Raw genomic sequence first — 20,491 nt, forward strand, 5'->3', positions numbered from 1 at the left:
AAACTCGACTAAACCCTCGTTCTAATTTGTCCTTTGGTAAATCTTCCCCCGAACATCATTGTGATGAATGGACACTGAAAAACGCTTAAACTACCAGGAAGAAGCAAACAGAAAAAGAAAATACAGTACAGAACCAAATCAATTCTAATCTGCAAGCTCAATCAATACGGGACTTGTCAAGGCAGTTATGAAGTGAACTGGACAGAGGAAGAAGAAATCTCACTCACAGTGAAGCTGAGGAGAAAGTGAAGGAGGGGGGGGGGAGAGAGAGAGAGAGAAACAGATAATATATGGAGACGGAGAGAACAGATAGCAAAGCGCAGGATGAGGTAAAAACCCTGAGGTGAAGAGCAGGAGATGAATAGATGGGGAATAAAATGGGGAACATGGAAGTTAATAAATCGTTAGGGAAACAGATTTATACACACAATGAAAACGTATCCTTCTACACTCCCCTGATACTGTAGATCTGGATTTTACAGCCCATACTGAGACTGGTTTCACATTCAGGTCACAGAAATAAGGATTTTTAACGTTTTATGCTGTCGTCCATCTGTCCGTCCCAATCTCGTGAATGTTATTTTATCCTCTGTACCATCAGTGATGCCAAAATTCCCATAATGTACGATGACGTCATTATTCGGTGACAGATTTAAGAGTAAATAATAATCAATACAGTTTATTTATGTGTTTATTACATGTTCTTTTTTTCATTTGGCAAGATGTGAAGGTCAAATACTTCAAATACTTCGTCTAAACATTAGCTGTGTATTGACTTATTGATATTTCTTTTCTAGAATATGAGTCACAGATGTTAATTCCTACCAAAGTAATGTGCACATTTTAAGCCTCTGTTACTTGCACATTTCCTGCTTGGACTCAAAGTTGAGCTGTTAAATTGATTGACTATATTTACATAAAAAAAAAATAGAAAAGAGTTATGATTTCACTCTCCTGCATTTTCCAGTCGGCACAATTAAAAAGTTTGTGGCAAAAACACCAACGTGTGGTAAAATTCCTGTGAATAACCAGGTTTTTAGAGATTCACTTTGGTTTTTACACGGCGTGACAAATAAAAATATCACAGTTTAATGGTTTTAACGTTTTCCAAAACGCGGCAACTGCTACAGCTGCAGGCGGCACAATACATATTAACTCATGTGCACTGTTTGCTGCTTGGTTTAGAACCCAGAGCATTTCTTTCTCTAACTGGAGAGAGAATATGATTTCCCTCTTCTTCCAATTAATGACTGTTGTGCTGCGTCGGGGGGGGGGGAGTCGGGAGATATTAGGAAGAAGCAGCCAGGTGTGAAATAGAGAGAGAGAGAGAGAGAGAGACGGCGTTCAGTGCAAAACTTCCAGCCCGCAGCCAAACATTGTGCTTCTGAGTGGTGAGGAAAATAAATCTTATGCAGAAATGACGTGACGGCGGCGAGGAGAGACTGTTGTGGGAGGTGTGTTGATGTAACCAGCTGGTCGAGGACGGGGTGGCGAAACAAAGTGAGGGAGACACGTGTGTGGACGCTGAAGAACAAGGTGGAGTTGTAAGATATTGGTTTATCACAGGAGTCAAAGCACCTGGATTGTACCTGGATCCTGAAAACAACATCGCCTAAATGTTAAGTTTTATAGCTTTTCTACGCTTATCGATCAAATCAAAGTTCTTTATACAATTTATATTTCTGCTGGCATCATTCAGGGTTCTGAATCATGCCCAAGGACACAGACTGAGGAGCCGGGGATCAAACCACCGACCTTATGCTAAGTGGACGACACACTCTATCTCCTGAGCCACATCTGCCCACTGGCCACTTTGCAGCTTGATATGTAAAAATTCGATTTCCTGTTCCTATTCTTTGGAAGCGGTGGCTGCTTATTCAACACTTGCATTCACATAATCTTGCATTACATAATGCAAGATTAATGCAGCATTACATTTTATAAATATTTCTGGACGTGAAGGATGAAATAAGTGATGCATCTTTTACAAGTTTAGTGCTTTAGGTTGTGTCTTTTTAGAGGAAAAGAAACAGAGATGGTTGCAACTTTTTAAAGCTGCAGACGATCTGCTCTTCACTTCCTGAATGTGGTTGCTAGGTGATGGTCCACTGGCTGAGCGTCACCGGACAGAACCCAAACTGAAGTGAAACTGTCTCCTCTTCTTCACGAAGCGTGCGTCACCTCATGGACACAAATGAACAGTAACAAGGGAGGTGGAGGAAACAAGGCAGAGGCAAGTGGACAGAAAGAGAAGAAAGGAAATGGAGAAAGTGTAAATGTGTGTTCAGACGGCACAATACACAATAATGAGCCATTTAATTTCCTTTTCGGCTGAGTGGACAGGATATATTGGTCAGGGTGTAGATGTTAACAAGCTGAGTTGTCCCTGACTGAACCTTTTGTGTTTATTGGTCCAGTCATCGACAGGTAATCAGATATTTTCCTCGTTTCCCTGGAGATGTGATTCAGCCTCATGTAGATTGACAGACCAGTGGGTGCAAATTAAATAATTAGTTGATTCACAACCCAAATTTGCATTTCTTGTGAATAGTTTTAAGTAAATACTTGTTTTTTTTCTGCTTTTCCATCAAATCTGGCTTTTGCTCTCAGCTTTTTTGACAAATTGAAAATGTGTATAAAAACAGGCCGATTAAACTTCTTACTCCTCCACTGCCTTTATTTTAAAGACCCGAGGCGATACAATATAAAACAGAGATATTTTATACATCAGTGTGGAGAAAAAACAAGCTGCCCACTAAACAGATGCAATCAGTCATTCAGGAAGTAGCATCTGTAAATAAAGTGGAGGGAGGCCAGAAGAGCAGATGAAGTGTGACGTAGGAAGGAGGAGAGGGAGAAAAGAGAGGGAGTAAGAAAGAGAGAGAGATCGAGGGACCTTCAGGCAAAAGAGGGTGAAAGAGAGAAGAGAAAACGGAGAGAGGGACGGGAAGCAGGGAAGCAGCAGCTGGATCGAGAGGAGGCATGAGGAGAATCCCAATAACCTCCTGTTCTGTCCCTGAGAACCAGAATAACACAACGTGTACCGAGCAAGTGTTTGTGTGTGTCTGTGTGTGTCTGTGTGTGTGTCACAGGGCGACGCTGTGCATGTGTGTGTGTGTGGTGCTGTTTAGACATGTCTGAGTTAGAGCAGCATGTTCTGTGTGTACCGTGTAACACATGTTTTTCTAAACATGCTCATTCAGTGACGACTGTGGTGACGCTCAGCGTGTGATGCCGCACGCGTCCAACAGGAGTCACTGTTGTATCGCAAAAACATGAGAGTTGAGAAGTTTCAATGGACACAGACCGACAGACCAAACATTTTAAACAGAAAGAAATGAAAGAAGATTTCACACTGGGTCGTATTCCACTGGTTTGCCCTGAAAATGTAACATTCATGTTGTCCCATTTCAAAGACTCCTTCAAATACAGCTGAAAAGTAGCATCCTGTCAATCCTGAGCAACAAAACATCCCACAGGTGGATCCCTCTCAGGTCCAACCTTTCCCAGGATGCATTGCACAGAGCTAAAGAGCTAGATACTGTTCATGGGTGGGCGATGCGAGAGCAACAGCGGGAGAAGCTTGTGACACAAATAGGATTGGTTTGGCTTCCTCACGTTGGACTCGACAGACCGAGTCCTCTGAAGGGATGTGGCTCGGGGATTGGGAGAGAGTTTAGATCTTGGCAGGTTGACGTTACTTCCTGGAGTATAGGAATTCCAAAATATTCAATAACACGTTTGTCATAAAAAACACTTTTGTACTGGGCCATATTTATACACAGTTTTCTAGTAGATGATGTAGTTTTGGATATCGTACCGGCCTGGGATGCATCTGGGGACGGTGCAAATGAATCTGCAATCTAGATAAGTTTCAATCAGCCACATGCACGATGGAACCTGTCCACTTTCATTAAGTGTTCACACAGAGGCTGGAGAGACGTGCACAACGCTGCGTTCAGACTCGGAATGTACATCTTGTTGTTCGGGGATCATCGGTGCGTTGAGGAATTTGGATTTTGACGAGCGAGCCATCTTTGATCTGTGCCGCAGTCTGAAGGGATGATGCCGGCTGGATAATATCCACAGACAGTTGTTGTCCTTGAGTGTGTTAGAGGGCGTCAGGGCACGCACAGAATATAATGATCTACAATGATCTTCATGTTAAAGGATCATTTATAATGCATTCAAAAAAAACTAGAACGTGTGGTGTTGTTATTCTGTAAGTCAAATTTAAATTGAAGTAAGAGACGTGATATGGCGTCTTTTCTCTCAGGCTGATGTGTGCTGATTCGTCTGGAGGCGGCTGGATCTTGTAACTTAAGCTGCGATAAAAGTTCAAGGCTATCAAACGCTTACAGTGTACTCAATTTAATGATAAAGGAAGTTATTAACTGAACTTAATTTCATACCTAACTGGCTCAGGAAATTTACTGTGTGACAGCCGCCAGCACAAAGAACAACATTAAACGGGGATTCAGCATTATCTTCTTCACGATGGTAATTCTACAGCTCGTGGACTTCAACACTGATAAAAAGCAAACTGCATTAAATAAATATTCCTTCCTGATTCTATTCTATATTAATCTTCAATTCACTTGCTGTGTGACTCGTGGAAAATACAGTCATGATCTCCAGAGGATAAACCGTATGAACTTTCCTCTAAATGTTCCCCTGATGCCGACATAAGAAACCAAAATTTAGTTTATCATCAAATTAAGACACAACAATAATAAATATAATAATTATTAATAATATCACTTGTAGAGCACTTTAAAAACGAAAATAGATGGTGAATCGGTTAAACTTTAAACCTGCTCACGGTGTAATTGTGAGAACTGAACGCTGCCCTTAACCCACCGAGCTACGAGCCTTAAACTTTTAGATCTGTTTAATTGAATTTCATTTTTATTTTCTTATTTTATTTCTGTCTCTCATGTTTCTCAACAAAGGCATTACCATGTTGAATCAGTTCAGCAGACTGGTTTTGTTTTGGAGCAGCACAGATGTTTGTTTTGAAGTCAACTGGTTCCGGTACTTGACTCAACCACTGAGACTTTCTCCCTGGGGAAGGAACACAGAGTTTAAGCTTTAGCGGGGGGGTTTAAAACTCACCGGTGGGAAAGTCTCCTTCAGTTGTGGAGGTGATGGGCAGAGGATCTTCGATCCAGGGCGTGGCGTGGACGGCGACGCTCCAGTCGCTCCATGTTCCGATCTCTGTGTCCTTGGCCGCCACCTGAGGATCACAACATATTCGGTTAATTCATTTATACACAAATTAGTGGAATGTGCAAGAATCTGCAGAACAACGCTGATTTGTCAAAATAACTATATTTTTGCAAATTTTACCAGTAGTTATTGTGGTAAATGAAAGAAGCCAATTATTCGGAATCAAACCACAAACCCTCTGATTACTGGACAACCCGCTCTACCCCCAGAGCCACAAATCCCTAATTTTTAACATTGGTGAATTCCTAACCTCAGTCCAGGCTTTATGTTGTGATAAGATCCTTTCAAAAGATGAGGCTTTAACTATATTTACTGTGAGTAAAACAGTTTTTAGTTCACATGAGCAGTGAGATGCACACGTTACCTGGATGATGTATTCCTTCCCTGCGTAGGCATCAGTGATGGTGTGGGAGATGCTGTCGGATAACTCCACCTAAACAAAGGGAGGAGAGCAGGTTAGGAATTAACTTAATAAATCTTATTCAGGAATAGAGATCTCATATATGAAATCATACACAGATTTCTGAATGTGTTATTTTACCCCAGAGATATGGAATTTTTCCAACATCAAGAATTCTGAAAGTTCCCAAGTAAAAATAGGAAGTTATGAGTTCCTAAGTCAACTTTGGGTCTGGACGTCCTTCCAACCAGAGCTCTACCCATAAATTATGTGCTGAGTATAGAAATCCAGGCCTTTAATGTTTCATGGTGGGTAGATTCCGCCGGGCCATAGAGTTACAATGTTTAATTCAACCTAATTTATTGACAAGACACCTTTCATCATTATTCTGTGCATTGGTCAAGTCTGTTGCTTTATTCTCACTGGGTTTTACATTTTCTCTGTGTGAGTGATTGAGCCTCCACATCCCTGCGGCCTCCACACGCAGGCACATACCAGCGCACGCACACATACACACACACACATGCAAAATACCAGCAGTGTAATTGATGATTACAGCAGATAACTCTGGCATCAATGCCACATCATTTGGTAACATAATATGACGCACGGCAAAATTAAAAAAAATCTTTTTGTGCAGACTTTAATTTGCAAAGCACAGCGGAGAATGAACTGCATGTTTCAGTCACTGGGGAGTGCATGAGAGAATGATTTGCTGCTGCCCTGTAATTTATGGTTAGTGGTGTGTGTGCATGTGTGTGTGCATGTGCGTTTGTTTGCCTTTGGCCAGTGTCTGACGGACCGAAAGAAAAATAGGAAGAGGGAGGAGGGCGCTGCTTTTTCTGCTCCTGAAGTCAAATTGAATGATTTAGTGACGTGTGTGTTGCTTTCTGCAGTCTGTCAGTGCAGCAACAAACACACACACACACACACACTTACTGTACACAGTCAGGCCGACTCAAGAGCTGCAGGTTATTTGAAATCCTTTCTTTTAACAAGTAGATATTTAACAGTATTATGTAAAATAGACAACATACAACAACAAAAACTTAAATTAACATAATTTAACCAATTCCAAGGAATTATCCGGAGGATTTAATGTTTAGAAGAAGGAACCTGCACTGCATCATACTGTCTTATTGGATATTTTAAAGAATTATACATAAAAATTGATTTTAGACCAGGTAGATGTAGATTTATTTTTAAGGCTGCAGATATTTTGCAAATTTAACTTTTTTCCTCCACATTGGGCTCCTCGTCAACATGCTACCAGCGTTTTAAGTTTAGATTTCTACATATTCCCGATATCTCCAGTCTGCAATTTGGTCGGAGAGCCCCTCACACCAGTGCATCATTTTATCAACTCTCTGTAACCAGACCTCCGACTGGGGTTTTCTCTCCTCAGTTCTTCAGGATGTGCAAATGTGCAGTTGATCTGACAAATAACCCCCTTGTACATCCCCAGCATCTGTGCCCCGGCTCTCTTCCTGTAATCTCCCTCTCATCGCTCAGCCTCTCCGGAAAGTTGACCGCTCAGTTTTCAACATCGCCTTGATCTTCACAGTCTCCATTTATCTGCTCTAATTCTCCGTCTCTCTCTCTTGCTCCGCGGCCCCACCCTCGCCCTCACCCTCTGTTTGGAAGGAAAAGTTCAGGCTTTATCTTTCCAACCGAGCGCTACATTTACAGGCTTAATTTCATTAGCGGAATGCAATAACAACGTCATCCGAGTGTGCATGTGTTACATGTCCCCGCTGAGTGCTGTGCGCCTGTGCGGGTGTACTCGAGTACATTGTATACAGTGTGCGTGCATGTGTGTGCTAACAGACATGTGTGCGGTGTCTTCCGCTGTTTACATGTGCAACAACCAGCGTATCCAACCATAGCTTATATCGGCATTCCTTCCTGACTCTAATGTGCACATGTGTTTGCATACAAAGTTTATGTTTTGTGAAAGTTTAGCTCGAGTCTGCGTTCATGTAAATCTGTGCAAGCGTCTTCCTATTTTTTCTTGCTAAGTGTTATGAGAAAATATCCCTCTCTCCATTTGTTTGTCTTTGTACTCGCATGTTTAGACTCATGTCAGTGAACCCCTGTTGCTTTGCTATTGGTGTTTACGAGGCCAAAGTGGAAGTAGTGTTTGTACAGGCAAGAGTGCATATGTGCACGGACTGTGTACTGTACATGTGTGTGTGTGGAGGAGAAAGTAGCGTAAACAGCTTAGAGATAAACATTTCCAAAGAGATGGATGTGTTGCTGCGTTGCCAAGTGGTTAAACAGGGAGCAACGAGAACAGCACTTAATATCACGTATTATAGGGAGCAGGGGGGGGGGCAGCGATGACGAAAGATGAGGGGATGTGGTGGTGGTGGTGGTGGTGGTGGTGGGGGGGTAGATGGAAGAAGATATGTTCTTTGGAAAAGGCTGTCGCTATCACTGCCAAAGAAGAAACCACAGTTCACACTGCGAGACCGAGCATGTGAGCTGCCCAACCCTCAACGCTAAGATATGTAGACGTGAACTTCCAGAGCCGACAGACGACCTTTGACCCCACCACGACCTGGAGGACTGAGACTTGTGTTTGGTGATGATTCTGTGTCAACCTCCAGTGGATGAGTTGCTTAACAACCCGGTAAATGGGAAGGACAGTGAAGGTTATGTCATTTGAAATAGATTTTTCTCTTTTCGTTTGTAAAAGCAGCACAAATGATCCTTAAGCTGTAAAAAAAAGTCTTCATGTCCACTAAAAGTGTATTTGCAATTGTGTGTGACAAATATTTACGTTCCCATAATCATGTCCCTTGACTCAGGGTAAATACCCAGTAGACCACAGATATAATATGATAATGATAATGATAAAGCCAAATGGACCGGCCACAAAATGGACAATTTTGAGAGTAATGATCCTTAAATGTCGTCACTCAGGAGAGAATCTCATGCGTAAACACCTTATGTCTGTTTAGTGTAAACAGGGAATGTGAGCATGAATGTTTGATGATGAACCTGAGAACACGTAGAGCAGAATCCACCTGGCTCACCTGGATTTCCTGACCTCCTTCAAGGTGAAAAACCCAAATGCATTTCTGCCTGCTCCCTGAACCACGGTTCAATCTCTTTGCGGTGGAATAAATCACACACATGCACACAACACACACACACACACACACACACAGCTACAATGCAGACACACTTCAAGAGCTTCTGCACAAATCCAGACAATGAGAGGGGCAGAGAGAGAAGATGTGAACATTCCTCAGGGATTGCATAAGCAACTGTGAGGAAAAGAAGTGACCCTTCACTTTTCACACATCCTCTCCTCTCGTGCCGTCTTTAACAACTTTTCAAGTGGGATCTATAAAGTTTGAATCCATCCAATCTACTGCAAATACGCACGTGCACACGAGGTCTTACTATGGGCCCAGTACGTCCAATAAAATCACATCAAACATTCGAATCTGAAGAATGAGTCGTATATGGCCTGATATATTTTATGGTCCCATGAAGCAGCAGGTCAGAGGTGGAAAGGACAATTAAACAAGCACAACAGGAAGAGGAAAAACACCAGGAAGGCAGACAAATTGTGAGAAATTAGGAGGAGAGAGGGATCAGGGAAATGCAGAAAAGTGAGCGTCTACAGAGAAAAGGAGAAGCAGAGAGAGGGAGGCTTGGAGAGAATTGGCGTCGGTGGTCAGATCTAATCCAGTGAGCATGTCTGTTGTCCTGGAAAGGAAACCCAATTATATGGCACTTCTACTGGCCCGATGGCACTCTGTGTGTGTCTGTGTGGCTGCGCACTGAGAAGGTTGGTCTCATTAGGTTGACTGACAGCTCCCATTTTTCCACCATGCTCTCCTCCCATTTGAGAACACACACACACACGCACACACACAGACACACACACACACACACGCACAGAATACGCCAGGTCCGGGGGTAATTTCTCGGACAGTTTTTCTCTCTTTGAAGCCCCGATCGCCGCAGCTGCAATTACTGTAAAAGGAAGTTAACCCCACCCCCGCCTTCGGGAGGAACCCGGTTGCAAAATCCCGAACTAGACCTTGCACTCTTAAAAAGGCCGGCGGTAAATCCAGAAGCACGGCGAAGGCGGCGAGCATTAACTCTGGTTCACGCTGTAACACTAGCATGTCAAAAAATGTCCAACAGGAACACGTCATGAGAGATAAAACTGAATTCAGAATTGATCCCCTGCTTCCTCCTGTATCAGCTCTGAAAACACTCCTGTCAATGTCAGCAGCTTCTGGATCCTGAACAAATGAGGCCGGCAGCGTTTCTCCAGCAGTTTTTAGACGGACGTAGTCAAATGTCACGAGTGGCACGAATGATTGAATGTTAGCTGATGGAACCGAGGTCTGTAACCGACCTTGTGACGGGCCTGAGGTCATGCACGTATAGATAATGCATGTATGTATTCCTTATATATGTGATAAATGTATTTTCCAAGAGGATTTCTACATTGCAAAGTCGTGACATTGATTTTAGAAGTGAGGTACAGGGCCGTACTAAAGAAAAACAGGGTTTATATTCCACCACCACTCAATCTGAGCCGTCACCAGTTCAACGTTTCCCTAATGGATAATTTAACTCTGGATTACATATCAATTTTCTTTGCTGCCTGTTTGAAATCACAACACATTTGTCTGTAATTTGATGAACAGATTATCCTTGAATAAACCGATCAGAATCAGACATGGGGGCAAATTTAGATCTGGGGTTTTTGCCAAAATACTGAATTAGAGCAAAATTAAGTCACGCTGCTCAAGAAACCTCCAGAGCTGCGTCCTCACTAGGAACATTTGTCAAAAAGCTGAACAACCCCCCCCCCCCCCCCAAAAAAAAAAAACTGTCCCCCATGAGCTCCTGTCCGATGCAATGATGAAAGCTTAGAGCTGACAGCACATGATGAGCTGTGAAACTGCTGTACACTCGACCACCGCTCTCCCAAGACGTCCGTGTTGCCAAACGGCAGCTGGCATCGCTCACTGGAAGTTGTAGCATTTAGCAAAACATTTTCAGTTTCTGTTAAATGTTCATGAATATCTAAAAAGACAGGGAATATGTCTGCACACAGAGATTATTTGATAGTTTCATGAATTTCAAAGCAATCAACAGGATATTCTAAGTCTTGGATGACAGTGGGATAGACATATATTGCCTGGTAGAACCCAGGAATACGGCCAGAGCGCTCCGTCACTTTACATATTCTAATGTGACATTAAGCAAAAATGAGCTTTAAGGCATCGGTTCTATCCTCAACCCCTGTGGAGCCTTTGTTTTATTCCTTTATTTGCTGTGTTCATCTTCCTGAGCATGAAAGATCCCCCTCGTGTGTCAGATATTAACAAGCTTTGTTGACTTCCTTGTTTCTTTCTATCAGAACTTTATTAGCCATGAGACACCAGCTCCCAGGACGAGGTCAACACAGTGTATATGTGTGTGTGTGTGTGTGTGTGTGTGTGTGTGTGTGTGGACATATCAAGAGAGGATCTCAGTGTGTGTGTTTGAAAGCCTGAGGATTGACATGGTGATCTAGAAATCAATAGAGGCAGAGGAGAGGGCGGCGGCCCCCCATTCGTCTTCATTCACCCTTACACAGTAAGTTCTCCAAAGAGCCGTGAATAGAAAACACTGAAATATCCCAAGTGCAATCTGGGTAACACGCTGGAGATAAGAGAGCTCGTTCTCCTCTTTATATAATAGTGTTTGGCGAAGAGAGCAACCGCCTCCATGTTGCACGTCTGCTTTACTTTTAATACTTTCCTCTACTGCCCCCTCTCTCCTTCCCTTATACATTATATAGTTTTCAATACCGACTGAATGAGAACAGAAGACTGGTTTAAATTAAAGAAGATATTGTTGATTTGAAGCTCATCACAGATGCTCAGTATTTATCCCCGTGTGGATTTAGGTATAGAACACAATTTGAGTTTAATGTAATTCGACAGCAGAGGCGAATGATGATGACTTTCATACGTGACAGCACCGAATCTGCTGCTGTGTGTGTGTTTGTGTGTGTGTGTGTGTGTGTGTGTGTGTGTGTGTGTGTGTGTGTGTGTGTGTGTGTGTGTGTGTGTGTTAAAAAGATGGGATTTGATAAATGGTCTGTCTCTGGCAGTGTCCTTTAGATGGGATGTTTTCCCCAAACAAGGTCTAAACATTTATCATGTGCACCTATGGATACAAATGGATGGCTTGAGGGACGGATGGTTAGATAGCCGGCTTAATGCATGGATGGAGGGATAGAGGGAAAGATGAGTGGGGTGATGGTGAAACCCTGGGATTGCTGAGGGAGGGGAGGGGGGTGGAAACAGCGGTGGGAAGGTGAAAATGAAACCGAGAGGACTGGAAACTGCAGAAAATGAGGGAGAGGGAATCTGAAGCACTCATTACCTTCAGTGTCAGACTGGATGGAATAACCTCGTATTCAGTGTCAATCTCTCTGTCATAATAATAATGTAACCATGCACCATCACATATGAAGAGTGCATCTACTGTCTGTGACGTACTTAGCATCACACAACACAGACACACACACACACACACACACATCTCCTGGCTCCCTATCGATTCATCTAAGTGCTCGCAGGGACGGGAGTGACTTTTGGCAAAGATACAAAGACCATTACTACGCCGACGAGCTGGTGGAGGAGACGACCCGCAGCAAGGTGGAATGACACAGACGAGGAGAGGTGGGGAAAGAGAGGAGGGAATGATGGAGGGAGACAAAGTGACAAAGGAAGGGAGAGGGGGAGATGGATGGGCGGCTGGCGGGGGGGGGGGGCGGATGCAGCGTGTCAGGCAGAAGGACGACGGAAGAAAAATAAATGTGGGATAAATAAATGAATGAAGCTGCTGTTGGTCGAGCGGATACAGATCAGACTAAAGAAGAGTTTTAAGTGCACCTCTCTGCTCCAGCTGCTTCATTTAGTCGCTCTGTCTGTGGCTCTGAGCCTCTAATCTCATTTTCTACTCTTTGCACTGTTCTATCCAATGTCTTATATATGGTGAGCCTGTAAATATGTAACACTGCTGCAACTACAAGTACATTTTTTACTACACATGCCTGTAAACGAGGAAAAGATTGTCGTCCGGGGACGGGACACAAAAAACTGAACATCCTTTTGGTTTGGGGTCGGGACTGGTTTGTTTCCTCTCAGGCTCGGTCGGGTTCGGACAGAAAATTGTGGCCCGAGATGAACTCTTTGTTATTTCTTTGGCCGTGTCTGAGTTGTTAGTAAGAGGCTTCTTAAACGCCACAAGTTCTGCACACACAAAAAGTTCTGCAGCTCAGGAACTTCATCAGAAAAATGTGATCTTAGACTTTCTTGTGTGAGTATTGTGTTCTTCTTGAGATCAGTGTGTAACCTCCCTATGTGTTGACTGTCTGTCAGAATTTCACTGATTATCTGGGACTGTCTGTTTGTTGTTATTATTGGATGTAAACTCATGTATATGAATGTAAGAGAGCTCGGATTGCATTTGCATGTATATTAATCTTTTTAATTATAAGAACCAGTCTGTAATTGCTTGTGCGTGTTCATTTATTCATATGCACACCAGCATATAGAGTGTAACTGCTGTGTGAACAGTATGCATGGCTTCGTGCATGAGAGTGTCTGCATGGAAACGCTGGTTCTCAGCAGACTGGAGTTCAGCCACGTCCCCAAAGGGCAATTACCGCAGAGCAGATGCAGTTTCATACCATGAAGATGATATTGAGCAATCTGAAAATTGTTCTTATCACAGTCGCTGGACCATTGCTTTAATTGCTATGAGAGTTGGAGTTCACGTTTCAGCGAAGGGAGCGTGGGGTAGGAATGGAAACAATGCAACATGAGGCCATGGGAAACAGAACAATGTAGTGAACTCTTGCAGGCATGCAGATGAGGTGTAGTTTCATCTGTCAACTCTGTTTGACGATTAGCTCTCAGTAACAGATTAAAGTACAGGAAAAGAGGAAAAGGTGCAGGAGTGAAGTGTCGTGCAGGAAGACGCTGACAAACACCCGCACCTCAAGCCGATAAGTCACCACTTTATGGTTTTAGACTTTTTGATCGCTCACTTAGGTGCAAAGCTCGGAGGCTGTGGCACACATTGAAGTGTCATTTGATTTGTGTCATTCAAAGTCTGCAGCACACACACACACACACAGTAGTAGCAGTGGAGGTACGGCCGGGGCCTGTTGCGGCTGCAAATGTGATGAAATTGCCACTTTTCCGGAGTGCTGATGCACACAGGGAATGAGACATTGGCGTCTCAACTGTTGATGTGTGTCAACAAGTAATAATGCAAGAATTCAACAATAACCATGAGCGCTGCCCTGTGGAGGAAATGTCCTGAAACGGAGCTCGTTGCACCTGAGTGACTGTTTCGGTACCAGCCTGAGGACAATGCATCTTAAAGTAGTTTAGCATAAACACGGAAAATCACATGTATACTATTTTCAACAATATTAGGGAATCTCATATAGGTCGGGCTGGGTACCGTGGCTAATAGAAAAAAATCTTCTGTCGGAATTATTATCCTGGAATAACACAACATTGTTTTGTCTTTGTGAGCTACACAGTAAAAATAATAAAAGGTCTGAACCACTTGCAAAGCTGTAATTTGTTTTGGGCATATTCAAGAAAAGACAAGAAAAGCAGGCGTCGACAACTGGTACAGCAGACGGGTTAAATACAGTATATATTTAATAATCAGTTTACGAATGAATAGTAATAATATATGATTAACTTTATCTACATAGCACTTTTCCTGTGAGCGGTACAAAGTGTTTTACAAGGACGCAAACCCTCCAGACAGATAGAGTGAACAGAGAAGAAACATGAAACAACAGTAATTCACCCGCTGCTGCTGCTCCAGCCTCTCGGCAGCTGTGGACAGTTAGTGAGGTGGAGCTGCAGCTTCACGGCAAGGACCTGCACACTGTTCGGTGAACTCCCCCCCCCACGGCTTCACCTCTCATGACCACAGACGAGAACCGGAGTTGGGATCAGTGTGCAGTCCATCTCTGCAGACGAACACGATTGTTTGATACGCTGGGAGATAGTCTAGAGTCCGGGAGCCACCTCGTGAGTTGTGTTCTGATGCAGAGAAACTTACTGAAGCCTTTTTTTGGGGGAGTTTGACAAATATCTAAAGACCTAGAAGCTCCTGTTAAAAGGATTTAATTTGCCCTTGTGACATTTTTTCAAACTGTCAATAATATGTTTTAAATCCAGCACACATCTTTTAAAAAAAAAATGTTTTCATAAGAACTAAAACTTTTCGGGCACTTTGTGTGTTTGAATTTGACATTAAATTCAAATTAAGGAAATCAAAATCAGGTTGGAGTGTAGTCTGCACCATCCACCACTTTCATTTAATTATTCATGCAGGATCCTTTTTAAATTCCTTGTATGTGAACATAATAAAGTCGACTCTGATTCTGATTTCCAGGTCTCTGCCTTGTGTCGTCTCTAACGTGTTTTTTTCTGCAGTTTTGTCAGTTTTCAAATCACTCTGCTGCTTATTATAATGATATTTTACTGTTTCTTACTTACTATTGCTACTTCTACAGGTAAAATCCACCAACATCTAAGGTTTCACTCTTCTATCGGTTTATCACAGTCAAGCTAAAGTTCTCTTGTTCTGTTCTTCCACCTCAGCCCACTGTTTTCTGGCCTAACATATTCCAGAAGTTTTTCCATTCCTCCTTTTCATCCCCCGAACCGTTCATCTATCTTCCTTTAACTTGAAACACCTTGTAACCGATCGCTTATAAAACTTCCCTTTCAAAGTAACCTCTCGTGCTCCCTTCTTCCTCTCGTCTGCGCCGCTTTCATCCATTTATCTACCGGAGGCCGACGTCTCTCCATACATTTTATCACGCCCCCGTCCACACGCCAGTTTCTCCTTTTTCCCTCACGCATCATCCATTTTTCTTCCTGTGTTCTGCAGTGTCGGACTCATGTGCTTTATTTGACATATTCGAATACAATAAGCGCAACATTCTTTGCCCATCATCCCTGGACATGTATGCGTTTTAATCACCTCCCACACTCGGAGCCTGTTATTCATTCTAACTACATGTGAAAGCCGTTCTCTCTCACCTCTGCTGTCAAAGTAAATTGCTCTGCAACACTTTAATTAGCATTCAACCTCTGAGGCTATAATTAATGATGTATATAAACGGGGGTATCTTATTTTGACAGCCTCGTTAGACGCAGCTTAATGATTTATGTGAAGGGATGATCATTTAATATCTAAATGTTTTTATGATACTATTATACAGTTTTCTTTTTAAACTAAAGACTGGAGATGGGTTAGAGTCAAATTTGATGTAAAACAACAATCAGTTTTATGTGCTGGTTGTCTCTGATTTCTATCACAAACTGACCTGTTGCAAGAACATTCCTGAATTAATTTGGGCTAATTATGCAAATGAAAATTCCGAGAGCAGAGATCAGCTAATTATCTATTAACTACATCACACACACTTTCTTGAAGCACCGCCGACACTGTTTCCCCTCAGCACTTCATAAAATGGGCAGAGGTGCAACAGTAAAAAATGTCCAGAGGTGACGGGTTCAGACGTCTCCCATCTGAAAACCACACTAAGTGCTGCAAAACATTAAAAAACCACGGAGACATTCATCAAACGGCACGGTGCGAAAAGAAAAAAGGGAATACTCGCAGTTTTCAGCTGTCATCGACTGTAGTTGTGTAATTTCCAAATTATGTGTTCGTAACCCAATCCAAATATTGACTTAAGGTTTCTCGCCCTTCACGTTACGCATTAGTTCACATATTGATTGATTAGTGGTGAGCGGGGGGGAAGAAAAGAAACTGAGTGTGTGTCAGGTTTAATCCGCTGTTTGCACCGCGGAGATCTGAGGCGTTGTCACACGTTACTTCAGTTCAACTGCTGCGTGCACGTGTGTGTGTGTGTGTGTGTGTGTGTGTATGTGTGTATGTGTGTATGTGTGTGTGAGAGAGAGAAACATATGGAGGAAAGAAGAGAGAGAGTGAACTTATATCTGTATGTGTGTAACTGTGCTAAGTGTCTATGTAACGTGTGATTTCTTGCACATAAGCAAACTGATAATAACTAGTTAACTATCTCTAACCAGTCTGAATGGGATCGTTGGAATATTTAGAGTCTGAAAACAAACTTCAGGTGCAGGTCTATCTTATACCCCCCCCGAGCATTTAGTCATTCAACCACCAGAAACCCATACCAAGTTCCCAGAGGATAAAAAACACCAGATCCATTTCTTCAGTTTGTTTAAACAATTAACCCAAAACGTATTCAGTGGTCGAGAACATTATAATGAGCAAATCTTTCCATTTCTAATCCATTTAAAACTCGTCCACTTTATAAATCACTCGAATCAGTGATTTTAACGTCTGTGATTAATTTGCTGTTGATCGATTCCAAAGTGTAAGCTCCCAGTTTATCTCAAAGAAAGTGAAAGTAGCTGAAAGTAGCTAATTTAGGAGGAGAATTAAAATCAAGGAAGCCTCGGAACCTGGTGAAAACAAGTAATTACACTGAGCGTGACAATTATTTTTACACTGCTACACTGATGTTTTACATTAATTAATTACATATAATACGTATATAATGTGCAGAGTACGAGAGCCAAATGAAGAATAAACCTCAAATTTAATTTGTGAAATGTCACAATACAGCAAGAATAAAGTCCTAATTAAAAAGAAAGGTGTAATATTACAATTTAAAGTTGTAATTTAGAGAACATTTTTGATATTACAAGAGTTAAATAAAGAAAGAAAGAAGAACAGAAACATTTTAATAGGCTCTAACACTCTGATGTATTATACTGAACAAATTGTACAGAATATCAGCAAGTTAACTCAAAACCAAATAAAGTGAGCTGCTGTGATAACTTCAGAAAAGACACAGGAAAGATTGATGGAACTGTAGAATATAGAAAAAAAGAGGATAAATGATACAAACAGGTGTGGAAATAGAGAAAAAGACAGAAAAACCAAATGCATATTGGTGCATCAATCATATACGTGTGCACGTGTGTTTCCATGTGCAGATCTGTAACCCGAGTTCTTGGAACAACACCTCTGCGAAGCATTGACGTGCATGATAATAGCGCAGCAGCGTTAGAACCCGAGCAGACAGAGCTTTCATCCCTGGAATTCTACAGTGGACAGATTTGCTTTTGCCCTCAGGGAACCGAACCCACAAGAAACAGTCGGATACAGTAACATAAGCAGGTGAGCGATTATGTCTGTCTGACCACAGATCAAACTTCAACTGCTGCGGGTCGGACCAGAGGCGTTTCTCTGGGTCACAACTCTTTTCGTCTCTGAGATCCTGTTAAATGTAATATGCCACTAAAAAAATGCACAAAAAAAGTGTATTTATCACAAAAGAAGCTCATTCTCAGAAAGACATTATTCATCAGCTTCTAAAAAAATCTGCAGATCGTTTTCTTTAAAGCAGAACTTTCCAGAAACTAAACAATAACCAGAGGTTTTCAAATATTAAATAACGCTCTAACAGGTGTTTTCCAGTGTTGACTTACAGCTCTCGGCTATGGAGATCTGAACCCTGATCAATTATAACCCCCTTTGCTTTTGGCTCGGAGAAACGATTCTGTTGGCTCCTGTCGACTCAAGCTTTTGCAGACTGTATTCCTTTGCCACGTCGACTTACTGTCAATGATAATACGTGAATATAACACACACACACACACACACACACACAGACACAGACACACACAGACACACACAGAACTCACATGCTGCCACTGGTCCCTGATGAGCGGTCGGTACCGAAGGAAGTACTTCAGGGGGAAGTTGTCGATGTCGGGCCAGGTGGCCGGGCTGTGCCAGGATACCTCCAGCCTCCGAGGGTTGAGACGGATCGGGGTTGCTGTCACTCGCTCTGGAGGATCTGGTTTGACTGTGGGGGGGAGAAGAACAATTATTTACCACCAATTTAGCACATTAAGGTGATAAAAGGTTCCACACGAGCGGTGGAAACAGCTGTGTGACGTCTTCTGCAGGTCAGAATATCAGGAGATTTCCAAACACACCACTAAGTTTAACGACTATATTAAAGCAACAGATTGCCACATTTCAAAGTCTCAAGAGTGATTTGTGACAAACCCACACGCTGATATTTCTCCTCACAAATGTGTTTTTTGTCTGGTCTCGAATAGAAAGACGCTTTATTATTGTGCGGTTCTGGAAATCGAGAAAAACAGCATCCTTCGGTTGAAGCGGTGGCCAACAGAGATTGGAAGCATCCCCGAAGATCAGAGCAGCTTGGCTCAAGGTTCAACACATTTGTCTCAACCCATCACAGCACAGCACACCAATAATTAATGGACGGGGAAGTGTGGAAAATCTGTCTTTCTTTTGTTTCACAGTAATATCAACTCCCTTTGAGGCTCGAGGCTTCGAATAGTTGACAGGAAATCAGAGTTTTGAACAAACCTGCGGCAGCGAGTTTAAAAGATGAGGGAGGAGAAGGAAAAAATAAGATTTTTGAAGCTCTGCAGAAACTTGTCCTTGTGTTTCTGTACATTTTCCTTGTTCCTGTGTCGTGGGTTCAATTTCTCGGTCTCATTTTCTCCTGCTAAAAAACTATTTTTTTTCCCTGCAGGATACCGACACCTGCCTTCAGCTGTGAACCTCCCTGAATTCACTCAAGCTGCAATTAATGGAGCGAAGCTTACGAGCTAGTTCGGGAAGCCGACTCGAGCGGCACTGCTCCAATCATGGGATATATCTCATTCTCCACAATCCTCTTTAATAGAAACCCTCCCAATTTGGCAGTAAGCTGGAGAAATATCCCATCATTCCCTTTGCTTGTAACTTCAACTCTTCCTTCACGATTTATGTTGACATGCATTGTACCATAAGATTCAGGAGGTGTTACCGTTGCAGAGTCTACAAACATTAAATTTGACGCTGTACCCAAATTTATTAGATCCATGTTGCACAGAGCGGTTTGCAATAAACCTATTATTATTAAAATCGCTCTGTCTGTGGAGAGAGAAAAGTGGATCCAGTTCAGAGCGAAGCTAAGTGAAGTCCGAGGAGACCACGGAGCAGAAATACGGCTCTTTGTTCACATCAAGCTTTGTCCAACACATGCAAGCAGAGAACAAAACTGAGGGAAATCTGTATGGGCGGGATTTCCCCAAGGCCTTTAAAGTATTCATCTGACTTGAAACACAGAGCATTAGCTTTGTGTTGCATGAGCAATGAACTCATCCTCCTTTTGATGACCTCTGGGAAGGCACCTGAAATCTGACCGAGCACAACTAATAACACTAGAACAAGAAAAAGACCTTCTCCCACACCGAGAGTTTGAAATCTAACTTCACTGACCTGTGCGGCTTCTAAAGGAAACAGTTGGACGAAAGTTCAAATGTACAACTGATGATTCATAACAGAAAACTTTCACAGTATTTACAACACTTGAAGGACCCAGGTAAAAATAGAATAAAGAAATAGATAATACAAAAAAGTTGTGTGATCATAAGCGTTTCATTTAATCAGATCCAAGATCTGTTAATGCTTTGGCCTAAAAACGTCCGTCATGCCTCCCATGGCGCTGTTTATTCTAATTTGCGTCCACATCACTGTGGCTCTTTTCGTGGTTTAAGCGTCACGTTGCAAAAGACCCTGTGACCTGTCCTTTGTCTTTCAAATATTTACATGTGAGAATGTTTTATGCACCTTCTGCTGAAAATGGAACAAGACACTAGGAGGCGGAGCGACTAATCTTTCTCTCCAAAAAGGAAAAGTGGTGCAAACTTGTCTCACAGTGGCTGATATTAAGCAGCAGAAAAGCGATAAAACATTGTGAGATCT

General features: G+C 42.4%; 1 protein-coding gene across 1 annotated transcript in view; it reads right to left on the reverse strand.

The window, feature by feature from the left end:
• Positions 1–20,491, reverse strand: part of cntfr (ciliary neurotrophic factor receptor) — a 195,071-nt gene that overhangs the window by 2,771 nt on the left and 171,809 nt on the right. The window contains exons 7-9 of the mRNA XM_061073663.1: positions 18,406–18,569; positions 5,594–5,662; positions 5,116–5,236 (exon numbers count right to left, since the gene is read on the reverse strand). Of these exons, the coding sequence (XP_060929646.1) occupies positions 5,116–5,236; positions 5,594–5,662; positions 18,406–18,569 (354 nt within the window). The remainder of the gene's footprint in view (positions 1–5,115; positions 5,237–5,593; positions 5,663–18,405; positions 18,570–20,491) is intronic.

Source organism: Limanda limanda, chromosome 1, assembly GCF_963576545.1.
Source record: "Limanda limanda chromosome 1, fLimLim1.1, whole genome shotgun sequence".
In the NCBI taxonomy this organism is placed as follows: Eukaryota; Metazoa; Chordata; class Actinopteri; order Pleuronectiformes; family Pleuronectidae; genus Limanda; species Limanda limanda.